Source organism: Podarcis bocagei (genome assembly GCF_964188305.1).
Source record: "Podarcis bocagei genome assembly, chromosome: 3".
NCBI lineage: Eukaryota > Metazoa > Chordata > Lepidosauria > Squamata > Lacertidae > Podarcis > Podarcis bocagei.
The window spans coordinates 47,901,898-47,915,210 of NC_138127.1; the positions used below are offsets into that span (position 1 = coordinate 47,901,898).

Consider the following 13,313-nt stretch of genomic DNA (forward strand, 5'->3'; position numbering starts at 1 on the left):
CCATTTCCATCTGCTCACATTAAAAACCCTATTCAAGATTGCAGCCTGGTCCCTTTTTAATTTATATTATCATCATCATCATCACTACCACATAGTCAAAAGGTCTACTCTTAAAAAAAAAAACTTCAGCTGCAGAAGCAGAACAGATTTATTCTGCCTCATGGTGCCTTTTCAGCTGCTGCCATCTTTCTTGGTTTCATAACATTTTAATTTTGCATTTAAATTTTTACTTTGCTAACTTTACATTGGAATCTGCTCTAGATCAATTCTGAGGACAGTGGAACCTCTACTCTCGTAGAGAATCCATTTCAGAAGTTCATTCGTGAGTCGATTCAGGTCGCTGGGAGAAGTGCTGTTCTGTGCGTGCGCATTCAGCGGATGCACCATTCTGTGCATGTGAAGATGGCAGCAGCTGCTTCTGCGCATGTGCAGTCGGCAGAAGCCACTTCTGTGTGTGCGCGAATTGTGGCAAACCCAGTATTTACTTCCAGGTTTGCCACGGTCGCGAGTCGGATTGTTTGCGAGTCCCATAAGTAAAGAACTTCCCCCTCAGGCCCAGTGTGAATTTGGACAAAGTCGCTCTGTCACACCCAAATCGGTTTCAGATATTGTTGAGAAGTTAAATGAAATAAACACAAAAAGCTGCCATAAAACTTGTGTGTGTGTTTATGGGTATGTAACGCAAGAAACGGGAACTGTATTTTATATCTGTGTCCAAGCCCAGGAATATTTAATGTGGGCGGAGGGTGCAGAGTGAGGTGCTCATCAGAACTACTGGCTCTGGGACAGTCTCTCCTGACAGGTAGAGGTTACCATACCATAGGGAGACAGTCACCCCAGGTGATACAGGGTTGGCTCAGTTGGGCTGGCCAGTCCTGGGAGGAAACTCCCAGCCCAGCCCAGAAGCTTGTGAGTCAGAGGTGAGGTGGTTTGGACAAGGGGAGAACAAAGCACTGTGGAATCTTTTTACAAACCATTTCTCCTACCACCAATAAGCTTGCAAGTAATGGGCCACACAGGTATGGAGACCCAGAATAGCCACACACCATGGAAGTGGAGGGAAATGACCATTAGAGTGAAAAAGTGAGAGATTATAATTATTGTTATTTGTTACATTTATCTATCATCCTTCATCCAAAGATCACAGGATGGTTTGCATCATAAATATTCCCCACTCACTGTATCACCCTGAAGACATTTTCTTCATAGCTACAGCCACCACCACCATAACACAGCAAGAGGGTTTGACTCTGAGAGCTGGGCCTGGCCTTACCTCTTGCAAGTCAAGTGACTGTGGAATTTGAAGGCAGGAGGAGAGAGATGCTGAGATAGGAGATATACCATTAAATTCCTTGACAGACTGAAAAGAGACGCCACATCCCCAGTCAACCAGTTTTGGAAGGCAATATTTTAGTAAATAGTAATAGTCAGAATGCAACATTTACAGCCTAAAAATGGGTATCTCTATTCTCTCTGATTGTTTTTCTTTGCAGGTCTAAAGGTTTTCCCAAACAATCAAACTCCAGATTCATTTTAGCCTTTGCTAGATACTCCAGAAAGCTCCATGACTGACCATGATGTCCTATCTGTGTATGATGATGAGTGGAAATTGTCGTGCCTCTGAAGTTTCTGGCAAAATACTTCACCTTAGCCTAAAGGGAAACAAGGACTGATGAACTAGTCATGAATACTGCTTCCAGTCTTTACTCACTAGTGGACAAGACAAAGATTACTGTTCCATGAACGGGACTAAATCCAGCCAAGAGACAAATCAAATACATTCCCAGCCACATACAGAGAGGTTCAAGACACTGTGATGGAGATCTACTGAGCAAAAGAACAAGTCCAAAAATTCAGCCTCCTTGGGGCCCTCCTTGAAATAAGGTTTCCAATCCCATGCTTCTAAAACCATGCCAGACATCATCATCTTTTTGTGTTTTGTGTCCTTGTTGGGTTTAAGCACAGTGAATTAACTGTGTGTTGTTCCCTTAACTACAGCCAGCTGAAAGTCCCATCACCACTTCCTGACTTCCCTCCCATGGTAGTCAACATGGTACCCTCCAGATGTTGTTGAATTACAGCTCCCATCAGCCCCACCCCCTGCATGAACAAGGTCAAGAATAAATGGGAGTTGTATTCCAGAAACATCTGGAGGGCATCACATTCTCCTTCCTTAGGAGAAACTTTGTGGAGCTCTGTTAGAAAGGTGCATAGAATCCTAAGATATAAAGCTCTCACCTTACCAGTACTTGTGTGCAGTCCAAATCCACTCTGCATGCAGAAACATTTCCTGAATTTTCAGCATCACTTTATCCGTTCTGTGGCAAGAATGTGCAGACTTTGAAGGCTGAAGGTAATTTATCACCTCATTACGACTAGATGTGCTTAAATTATGGTTTTGAACTATTATGTATTTGGACTAAAATAATGATGAAATGAACATTCCAGTGCTGTCACTAAAAGCATGCTGAAGGGCAAAGAAAATTGTGAGTGTTTCCTTTCATTTAAGCACAAACAAACAAACAAAACCTTCTGTACTCATAGAAAAGAGCCAAGTATTAATTTGCAAAGCCCTGAACAACGTGGATCAGAGATAACTTAGGGACCATCTGAACCCTGATATCCCAGTTTGATCACTGAAACATCTTTGGTTTTCCTCCGAGTTAGTGAAGCTATCTGGTGTCAACATGAAATTGGGGCCTTCAGTGCAGGGGCAGACTTCGGTAATCTTTGGTTATATGGTGCCCTGTGTGGCCAAAATGGATATTTTCAGTTATGGATCTTCTCAGTTTTGTGCCCCATCAGCTCAACACCCTGTACAGGGGAACTGCCCACAAGGCCCTGTATCTGGAGCTGCTTCAGTGCTATTGATCCAGACTTGTGGACTGCCCTTCCAATAGAAACACATTCAGTATTAATTTTTAAGTTTGCTGATAACATTTCTATGCTGCCAGGCTAACTTAGACAATTAAAGACATTTTTTTCCTCTTTTATAGTTAGTAGGTGATCTGCGGGCTTGGATTATTATATCTGTGTGTGTGTGTGTGTGTGTGTGTGTGTGTGATGTGCAGTGATGTGATTTTTTTATGCTAGTGAAATGGAACCTCTCCTCTCCTTCACCTGTTCACACCTCATGCTCTCCCTAAATCTTCTCTGGAGGGTTGCAGGAACACCTAGTACAGATTTAAAGGTAAGTGGGGGAGGAAGGGGGGACTCCTGCTGTGCAAGCAGAAATCCTAATAATGAGTTACTTAGCACTACATTGGATGCAGCCTTAAGTATATATATATATTACAAATAAATAAATAAGAAGCATACTATGAAGGACATCTCGACATACAAGTTCATACTATTGTTGTTTCCATGTGTCTCCAGTTTTAGATTGTGAACCCTCAGGATAAGAACCTCCTACATCTCTTCTTTGTAAAGTGCCATGCACATTGATGAAACTATACACACCTTTTTGCATGTAGGACAGGAGCTTCTGAGGTGGGGAATCAGCCCAATGTCAAAACCCCACCTGCCATTTGAAGCAAGAGAGGTTGTGTTGTGTAATGCTTTTCATAGTGTGCTTGGCAATCCAGATACGAGATCCAGGTGGGTGCCAATGGGCTGCTAATTTTTCATGGACCTGCTGCTTCATGTTAATGGAACTGGGAGGGATAGATTCCAAACCTGCATTTCTGATCTAGCAGAACTCCAAAGCATATATTTAAATGAATGTGCCATTTCATCGGCTTCAAAGGCAACATTTCCACATGCCTAAGCTGTTGTGGGTCTCAGCCCTTAAGCATTTTCGTATCAATCCAACACATTTTTAAACCATACAGTGGCAGACAGCAACTTTTTATTAATCGGCTTTAAATATACAATATAATCTTTAACATGCAGTTAAATTATGTCGGAACAGTGTGCTTGGGTTGGATTTCAACTATTCAAACCACGATTACAGTTGGTTTAACACTTATAACACATTATACTGTATAATATACAGAACACAGTAGTGACATAGTTCCTGCCAGTGAGGCTTACAATATCTAAGGCTACAATTCTATACATGCTTAATAAGCATAGCATTAGCCTGTAAGATGGTCAGGATAAATGATGGGGAAAAGGGAAAACAGCAGTAACAATGCATCAACAGGTGGGTGGATTTTATTTTTTCCATCTCCCCTCCCCACCAAAAAAGCGAATTCCTGCAGGCATCCATGATATAAAGGAACTAGCTATCAAACGGTCCATTCCCTGTGAGGCAGTTTCCAATTCAATACCTACTAGGCTTTTCCTCCCTGCAGCATCAGTTATATAATAAAGATGGATTGTGCTACTTCTCACCAATTTTTGTGCAGAATTACAAATATATTACAAAATAATTACCTCAATGAAAATATCATAATAAGGACTTTTGCCACTTTCTCCCCATCCCCAAGCACTGACCACTGAGGATAGCTATGTGATTATAAAGCAAATGTATAAACAGAAAGAGATTAATACAAAAGCACGGTAAGAATATTAGCAAATAGTTACCTTGCATAGCTTTGCTTCTGTCTTATGAAAGAGCATGAGTTGACTCATGCTATTTTGACTGCAGCCATTTCTCCCATTATGGCTTGTACAATGTATTCGCAACACACAAGTAGGCAGGTGAAATTCCAGCAATGGAGATCAATGAATTTAAATAGATTTTCATGTGCTTAAAATTTCATTTCTGGTGGCATGAGTAGCAAACACCAGCAGAATTTGGATACCTCATGAGGGAATTTCCCCCCTGCAATATAGGAACACCTGAAGGATGTAAGGACTGTAGATGCCAGAGAATCAACTGATAAAACTCATCCAGTTTCAATTAACATATTAAGCAACTAAAACAAACATTTCAGTATTTCAGCGCTAAGTACAATTCTTAGGATTTCCATTAAGTTGCCAGATTACCTTCGCTAAATAATGCTACCACTGACAATTTCTTCTTCCACAAATTATTAAAAATCCACTGGTTAAAACAAAGGGATGTATGTGGACTGTTCTCAACCACAATGGGAACCAAATTCCCTTTCAATAGGAACAGATCAGATTCATTTAAGTATGCACAATTTAATACGTAAGTCTTCAATCACACCAGTTGATTAGTGAATGCTTGATTAGTCTACTCTGCCACAGAAAGGCAATTACACTGTAACCTGCCCATTAAACAGGAAAGGTAAAAATTTCTGGTTCTTCCCAGGAACCAAAAAGGTTTATTTAAAAATCTAACTATTCTACACCAAACCAAAAAGGGAAATGGGAATAATGTATTGTTTTTAACACCTTGGCATATTTTTGATGTGTTTTTAAAAGCTGTTAAGCCCCTCTACTGCTTCAATGTTTGGCTAAGGTGGTGGTGGAGGCTGAGGGATATTTTAGTCTGCACATAACTGGCATGCAAAAGTTTAGGAAATCAATAACATGACTCTGTTGCTCTTCCTAGAAGTTATGCATAATAAGGTTTGACATTTCCCAAAATATGATCTTCATACAGGGGGAGGCAGCAAAGGAAGAATCCCATACCTATACCCATAAGGCACATGGTCCACCCAAAGCCATAGGACCAGCTGAGCTCATTCCTTATACCTCCTGGGTAATTTTCACGTAAATATTTTGAGATCATTACAGCGTAGATGACAAGGCCCATGAGAGAGAATACAGCTGCGAGAAAGAAAGAAAAAACACTTTAAGTAAAAATGAGTGGTGGTGAAAACAGAAACAACATAATTCCTTCTCATCATGAATTAAGATCAGGTTAGTGCAATGCACTCTACACAAGGTTGCCCTAAAAGAGTGTTCAGAAACTGCAGCTGGTGCAAGAGACAGTATCCAATAAATTTCTGCATTTGTTCTGCATTCAGACCATATTATGCTGTTCTTATATCAACTGCACTTGCTTTCAATTCGTTTCCAAGGTTCAGTCCAAGATGCTGGTTCTTTTCTATAAAGCCCTAAAAGGTTTGCAACTGAAAGGCAGTCTCCTCCCATGGGAATCTCCCATAAGAACCTCCTCTGTGTCTAAGATTTGATTGGTGGCAATGCAAGAAAGGGGCTTCCCTAAACGGCTTCAGTCCAGTATACCTGAAGGAGCGTCTCCACCCCCATCGTTCAGCCTGGACACTGAGATCCAGTGCCGAGAAGTGAAGTTTCAGGGAACCAGGCAGAGGGCCTTCTCAGTAGTGGTGCCCGCCCTTTGGAACACCCTATCATCAAGTAAATAAACAACTATCTGACTTTTAGAAGACATCTGAAGGCAGCCCTGTTTAGGGAAGCTTTTAATATTTGATGAATTATTGTATTTTAATATTTTGCTGGAAGCCGCCCAGAGTGGCTGGGGAAACCCAGCCAGATGGGTGAGGTATAAATAAGCTGTTGTTGTCGTTGATGTTGTTACTTGTGGCAGCATCCCTCGTTTGGAATTCCCACCTGAAAGAATGCCTAGTTACGGCTCATAGGAACTGGAGTTTAAATGGAGAGTTCCAGGTTCCCCATCCCTACTCTTAAAGAAGGTAGCAGAGAGAAGATTGGGTGGTTGGAGATTGGGTGGTTGGACATTATGGAGCAGACCACCTGGTTTAGGAGGCATCAATTCCTAAGGCATGATATATATATGTGTGTGTGTGTGTGTGTGTGTGTGTGTGTAGGCAGTTAACTATTTTGTCATGTGATTCTGTACTTATTACTGGGCTGCATCTTTGTGAATTCATGCCACTCTGCACGACCACACCCACTGCAGCTATGCAAAAGGATGCTCCTGATTCATTGTGCACGTTAAGAAGGTCTGTTGCTCTTTCCCTACAGCTAAAGAAGCAACTACTCTCTCCAGACCAGTGTTTCCCAACCTTTTTTGGGCAAAGGCACACTTGTTTCATGAAAAAAATCTCGAGGCACACCACCATTAGAAAATGTTTAAAAAATTAACTCTGTGCCTATATTGACTATATATAAAGTAACTCTCTTTAATAGGAATCAATGAAGGCATATTCTACATATGTAGCTGAAATAGTCGAAAAAATTCTGAGTTGTAAGAATGGGCTTGTATCATGCCAGATGGGGAAAGGTCACTTTTTACTTATGTAAAAAAAAAATAAAAAAATAGTAACAGCATAGAAGGTAATGGTTAGGCTAGCATCCCTCTTCCAAATATGCTAGGTTTTTATTTGCAGGGACTGTTCTACATGGGAAAGCATTCAGCACTGTCATTCTCCCATCTGCCATCTGAATTGGTACTATTCTGGGTCAACTTACTCTGCTGCATGTGTAGATGAAAATGGCACCAAGTGTGGGGGAGGGGGCAGAACAGGTTTCAGATACAGGATATTAAGCATACACGTACTTCAGATTGAACTGGTTGCTTGCTTTGCAAGTTTTCATTTCCCAAATGACTGCCTTGGCAAGCGCAATACCTACCAGGCTCAACGCCGGTCTCGCGCTGCCGCTTCCCGCGCTCTCAAGGACCCGGGAGGAGGAAGGCGTGAAGGGAATCCCGAAGGCGCGAAAACCTCGCGCATCCGCAGGCCTTCCGCCTGTGACAGCCCAGTAGGCCGGCCGAAGCGAGCGGCGATGGGATGTGGGAGGGAGCTCGCTCGCCGCCCCGCGTGTGCCTATGTGGGGCACGTTACAGCCCCGTGACGTCAGCGCCACGCAGGCAGCCAGGCAGGCAGACGGCGAGAGCCCCGCGCTGGGCGGCCTCTCCTCGCCGCCGCCGCCCCGCCTCTCGCCACCCGACTCGCCCGCCTCCCTCCCACGGCACACCAGGCAACGTCTCGCAGCACACTAGTGTGCCGCGGAACACCGGTTGGGAAACACTGCTCCAGACCAAAGCCAGGCATCCACCCTTTGCACTGAAAACGCAGCCTTACCCGCAACAAAACACAGGCCTCCGATGCCTCTGATGAAGTTGAAGCGAAGCGTCGGGATGGCAAATGCAATGATGGCCAGGGCAAAGCAGATCACTATGATTACAAATCCAACAAAGAAAGTGGCCGCTGCAGCCTTACCCCAGGCTGAAAAGAAAAATACAAGTTAGCTGCATTTTACTCCCTGTTATTCCAAGATAGCTGTACAAGTATATGCAGTGCCTTTTTTTCCCTTAAAAAATGTTTAAGGGTACTCTCATTTTCCTACTCATATTGAAATACTACCCCTCAATGAGGCTAAATTTAGATTCACAAAATGTTTAGGGGTATGCGTACCCCTGCATACCACCAGGGGGGGGAAACCACTGAGTATATGTAACAGTTAAAGATGATGTGTGTCCTCCCCTTTTTGTATGAACTGGGCTTTCAACATACCGGTAAGTCTGGTGATAGATATTAGTTTTTTTCTTCCAAACTACTTTACTCTCTGTTAAGCTGGATTGCCAGGTTGTTTCAAAAACTTATTTGTCCAGAGGTGACTGTCAGACAAGCAAAGCTTGGCTCAAATGACTCTTGGTTGTCTTAAGAACTGTTGTATGTCTTTAGCCGTAATAATATCCTGTCACATTAACACACTGTGTGTAGAAGCTGAAGGGAATAGGGGAGGCAGGAATAACCCCAAAGTGTCAGGGAGATAGCAATCCAGAGTACACATCTGCCTCTAGTCTTTGGGTGTCAATCGGGAATGAATGAATAAATAAATATTTTAAAGAGTCGCCTTGGGATTTTCATATACCTTCATGTAGATGAAATCAATACTAAATCAGTCAGGATCTTAAAAACTTGAAACTCAATGTGTAATGTTGCAGAACATCTGCTACTGAAATGAGTATTTAAAACACGCACACACACACTGATTTTGATTCAGGTATTTAAAGTTTTTGAGGCAAACTGTTATGCCCATTATATTATGTGCCTGAGCGTATAGAGTGGGTGGGTAAATAGGTACATGGAACTGCATTACTGCTGTTTAATGATCCCACTGGCTTTTTAAATTGAACAACACAGTTAACTGGAATTGACTCTCTCTGTCTCTCCCAATCTATTATACTTTCTATGGGAATTGTTGCTGTCCCAACAGGCATAATCTTACAAGAGGCATTCCCCATTCCCTAGCACTTGAGAGGGAATGTCTTTTTAAAAATGGGAGCTGCAATTTGCAGTTTTGCTAAGACACACACACAAACATGGACACAAAATAGAAGTATGTAAAATATACCAACCAATTGATCAGGGGCACCTTTTTAGTTGATCAAAATGGTTTTAGTCTATTAATCTAACCAATTAATTGACTAAATACTATTGAAGTCTTACTATATCGTATATGTGCATTTGCATAGCTTGATTAAAATGCTGGTGTTATTTTGGAACAAAATACTGAAAAAATAAACAATATAGAAATTATTTCTAACATATCTGGAAACTTTAGGCCTGCAAAGCATCTCAAGTTCTGCAAGGTTTTTCTCATATTGTCACCCAGCCAATGCTGGTCAATTGTTCTAAGAAGGAGAATGGGGGAAAGGCAGTCTTTTGGGGGAGAAAAGCCTAGGGAGACAAGATGCAGCCCAGAGATCTTTATCTAACTCTCCATCCATCTTTTATGGCATGGTGGGGAACCTGTGGTACTGCGTTGCTGGACTACCTCACTCATCATGCTTGACCATTGGCCATGTTGGCTGGGGATCATGGAAGTCCAACAACATCTAACATGGCCACAGGCTCCCCACAGATGTATAATGGCATTTGGCTCAAAGCCAAACAAAAATATGGAAGAATCTGTATCAGACTAATGTACACACTATACTTTTAAAGCGCATTCAAAGCACATTCTTTCCCTCAAAGAATTCTGGGCACTGTAGTTTACCATTCACAGCTTTGCAATGCGCTGTAGTTTACCAACAACAAACTGCAGTGCCGAGAATTCCTCAGGGAAAAGAATGAATTTTAAAAGAAAAAACATAATTCTAAATTTTACTTTCAGGTAAGTATGTATAGGGATTACAGCCTTAAAGTTACGTCCCCATCTTTTACCACCTAGCAGAGAGAGTTTCATATTTATTTAATATAACTGTACATGCTTAAGAATGGCTGAAACATTACATACAAACAGCAAAGGAAGACTTATAAAGCCAAATTCACATTTCTTATTTAAAGGGTGAGGAAGAAACAGAAGTATTTTGATCATTGAGTCCTAAAATCAGTTCCCAAACTTGACAGGAGAACACTAAGAATTAACATATCCACCAGGGAGGGGTGGTGCTGTGTGTCAATTGACCAAAACGGTGAGCACTTACTTTTTACTAGTAGTTTTGCATTTTTACATATTATGACCAGCTCATAAATTGACCCAGCCCACAACCCAGATTTTCACTTCCTATTTTAACATTTTTTTCATCCTGACAATTATTGCAATTGCTGATTAACCCAACATAATCTCTTGTGAATCACAAGAGGAAGCAGAAGGAAGTGATATGGATTTCAAAATTGATGTTATAGGAAACAGGGAGTCCGTATTAAGACGATGCTTAAGGGAGGCCTTCATTCCAGGGCATATCTTAAGAAAGAGATGAGGAATGACATCTTAGAGTAGACCAAAGTTATTCTACTGTAGATATAGATTTGCTAAACAGAAAATTACCCAAAGTGACGGTTTGGATATACATTACACCATTTGTCCAAATAGATTTCCTTCCTATTCATTAATATTATGCTTTCCCCACACAGTTCAACACAGGCTCTATCACATGAGTCTTCTGAATATGCAAAGCTCAGTTCCACACAACAGTTCTTTACAGTATGCTTTGTTTTATGGATTCTCTGCCTGATGACATCGCCATGTCTACGCAAAGCTATTTCTTGTCATGGTGGAAAGTCCAGGGGAGATAAAAAGGAAGCTGTTAACCAAATTTTGCTTATATTGTCAGCACTTGTTCTACTGTCATGGATATAAAATCGCTCCTTGAAAGCCTGAGGGAAGATTACTCATTTATGTAACTGGATTTTGCCTCATTTTAGCATTTCAAGATCACTCCTTGTCATAATTGCTAAAATTCATTCTTAAAAATAATTTCTGAACATTTATATTTTGAAGAAAAGTTTAGGAGATATTGGTCAAAGTGAGCAGAAGCACTCAAGTCCAGAATAAGAAGAAAACATTACACATATTTACCAATGAAAGGTAATTACTTTCTTCTCTAAGCTCTCCTTTCAAATAGGAGTTGATAAATGAGATAGATGATAGAGAAAGAAAGAAAGAAAGAAAGAAAGAAAGAAAGAAAGATGATAGATAGATATAAAGCTTGATCATAGTCTTTACCACTGTGATTCTTACCAAAATCCATGAGCGATATGCATTCCCATTCTTCTCGTTCAGTACATAATCTCCATAACGAGCCTTGTTGCATAAACGGTCGGGTTTCTGAGTTTACCCAGCCCCAACCAACCAGTGCAATGATACCAAAGATCATTGCTAAGCCCAGAAGAAGAGGCATGATCCATCTGCAGCGTGTATAGTCCAGACCATACTGAACCATCTTGTTTGGGTCTTCTTTAGTGGTTTGACAGATAAGCAAAAAAGTATTCCTACTATTTGCTTCAGCAGCCTGGGAAAAACAGTAGTTTAATAAAGGTTTATGAAAAGTGTGTGTGTGTGTATGTGTGTGTGTAAAAAAGAGAAAGGAAGAAAGACAAAGACAGCGAGCAGCTTTGTGATCCAGACAGGCGCTGAAGGAAAAAGCTCCACCTACATTTCACTGAACAAGTAGCTGCAACAACCTGTTGAGCTGGAAAGAAAATTCAGGGCTGTGCACACCTTGAAACCCGCCCTTTCTTTTTTTTTTTTTTTTTTTTTTTTTTTTTGCTACTAATTAAATGATTATTGTGGCCCATTGCCATTAGCATTTTACCCTTTCCTGGCTTTAAGATTTCACAGCAAAGAGCAGTGTGATGTATTGGCGGGAAGAGAGAAAAGAAAGATGGTGAACAACAAAAGTAGCCGTTGGTTTACCTTTATGAAGGATGAACAGAAGGTCGTGCCAACACCATTTGAGGGTTATACTGATAGACTATATTATCCATACTTTCAAACATTGTTTAATTTTATCTTACTGTAACAGTGAAGGCTTCCACTAAAGATACTTAGGAGTTGTTACTTTGGTGAAAAAGCTTAAAATTCTCCTAGAGAAATTGTGCTTTCACAATAATCTGTCAATGAAAAGCAGGCAGTGCCAGCTATGCAGCCAGCCATGTTTTGAGGCTATTTGAGGGGAGTGTGTTTGCCTGATAGCTTTCTGAAATGAATTTTGATTTGCTGAATCCAAATCTGACTTTATCTAAGTCTCCAGTTTAGCATTGACCAGACTCTCCAACATTTCTCCAATGAAAATAGGGACATCCTAAGGAAAAGTGGGACATTCCAGGATCAAATCAGAAACTGGGACAGCTTCTCTAAATCAGGGACATCCCTGGAAAATAGGCACAGTTGGAGGGTCTGCGTGGACCCTAAAACCACAGCTAGCAGTCAAGTCAGCTAATGTCAGCTCCTTACCAGCACAAACATGCTCTTGCATATTCACCATTCAACCAATTTAGATGGGGTTTTGAGGGCAACCTAATGTTAGACCTAACTCTTATCCCAAACCATTTCAGAAGCCTAAGCTGGAAATTTTAAAAACGGCGGCCAACTGGAATTTATTTTGGGCAACAACACAACATCTGCACAAAATATGTCGTGAAACCAATCTTGTTAGTTATGTAGTAGATTGAATGACAAATGATAGACTGTGAGGGCCCCTCAGGCAAGATGCCCTTAGTCAGTCCTTTTAAAATGGAAAGGGTGGGATCATAGACACCACGCCCCAGGACTGTTGCTGTGGGAGTTACTTCTCCACATGATCCAAAGACAGACAGCAGTTGGCTGGGGAGCAAGGAGGAGCTTCTCATTGTATCAGCAACTGTCTCATGTCCAAAACCGCAGCAGTTTTGCTGAGCTGCTCTTTGAGTAAGGATGCATTTGTAAGCAGACCACAGTAATAATCTCCCTTCTGTTGTTTATATATTTGAATGGATACCTCCCATTCTTTTCTCCCTAGTGCTTAAGACTTTTGAAATGTAAGAACATGAATCTTATAATGCAATCTGCACAAACCTAGTGCCTTTCAAATGTTTTGGACTATAACTGCAAAACATTTGAAGGGCACAAGATTGGCCAAGGCTGTCGTAATGAATCTGCTTGTTGGAGAATTTAAGGCACCCTAATGTACGTTTGCATACTAAAGATGTTTTTAAAAGCTGCCGTGATGGCAAAATTGAGAAGAGAAGACTCCCTGGAAAAGACCCTAATGTTGGGAAAGATGGAGGGCACAAGGAGAAGGG

General features: G+C 41.2%; 1 protein-coding gene across 1 annotated transcript; it reads right to left on the reverse strand.

The window, feature by feature from the left end:
• Positions 1-3,830: 3,830 nt before the first annotated feature.
• Positions 3,831-11,718, reverse strand: LOC308583278 (p53 apoptosis effector related to PMP-22-like). Its single transcript, XM_081187099.1, has 3 exons — positions 11,272-11,718; positions 7,884-8,027; positions 3,831-5,682 (listed from the first exon to the last, which is right to left on the reverse strand). The coding sequence occupies exons 1-3, from the start codon at positions 11,471-11,473 to the stop codon at positions 5,468-5,470; spliced, it is 561 nt and encodes a 186-aa protein (XP_081043225.1). The 5' UTR covers positions 11,474-11,718; the 3' UTR covers positions 3,831-5,467.
• Positions 11,719-13,313: the final 1,595 nt, after the last annotated feature.

Excerpts from the sequence above, each read along its gene's own strand:
- LOC308583278 (XM_081187099.1), bottom strand. The coding sequence starts at position 11,473 with ATGGTTCAGTATGGTCTGGACTATACACGCTGCAGATGGATCATGCCT. Across the intron at positions 8,028-11,271 it reads CATATCGCTCATGGATTTTG|CCTGGGGTAAGGCTGCAGCG; the intron begins GTAAGAATCACA and ends TTTTCTTTTCAG. Across the intron at positions 5,683-7,883 it reads AGGCCTGTGTTTTGTTGCGG|CTGTATTCTCTCTCATGGGC; the intron begins GTAAGGCTGCGT and ends TCTTTCTCGCAG.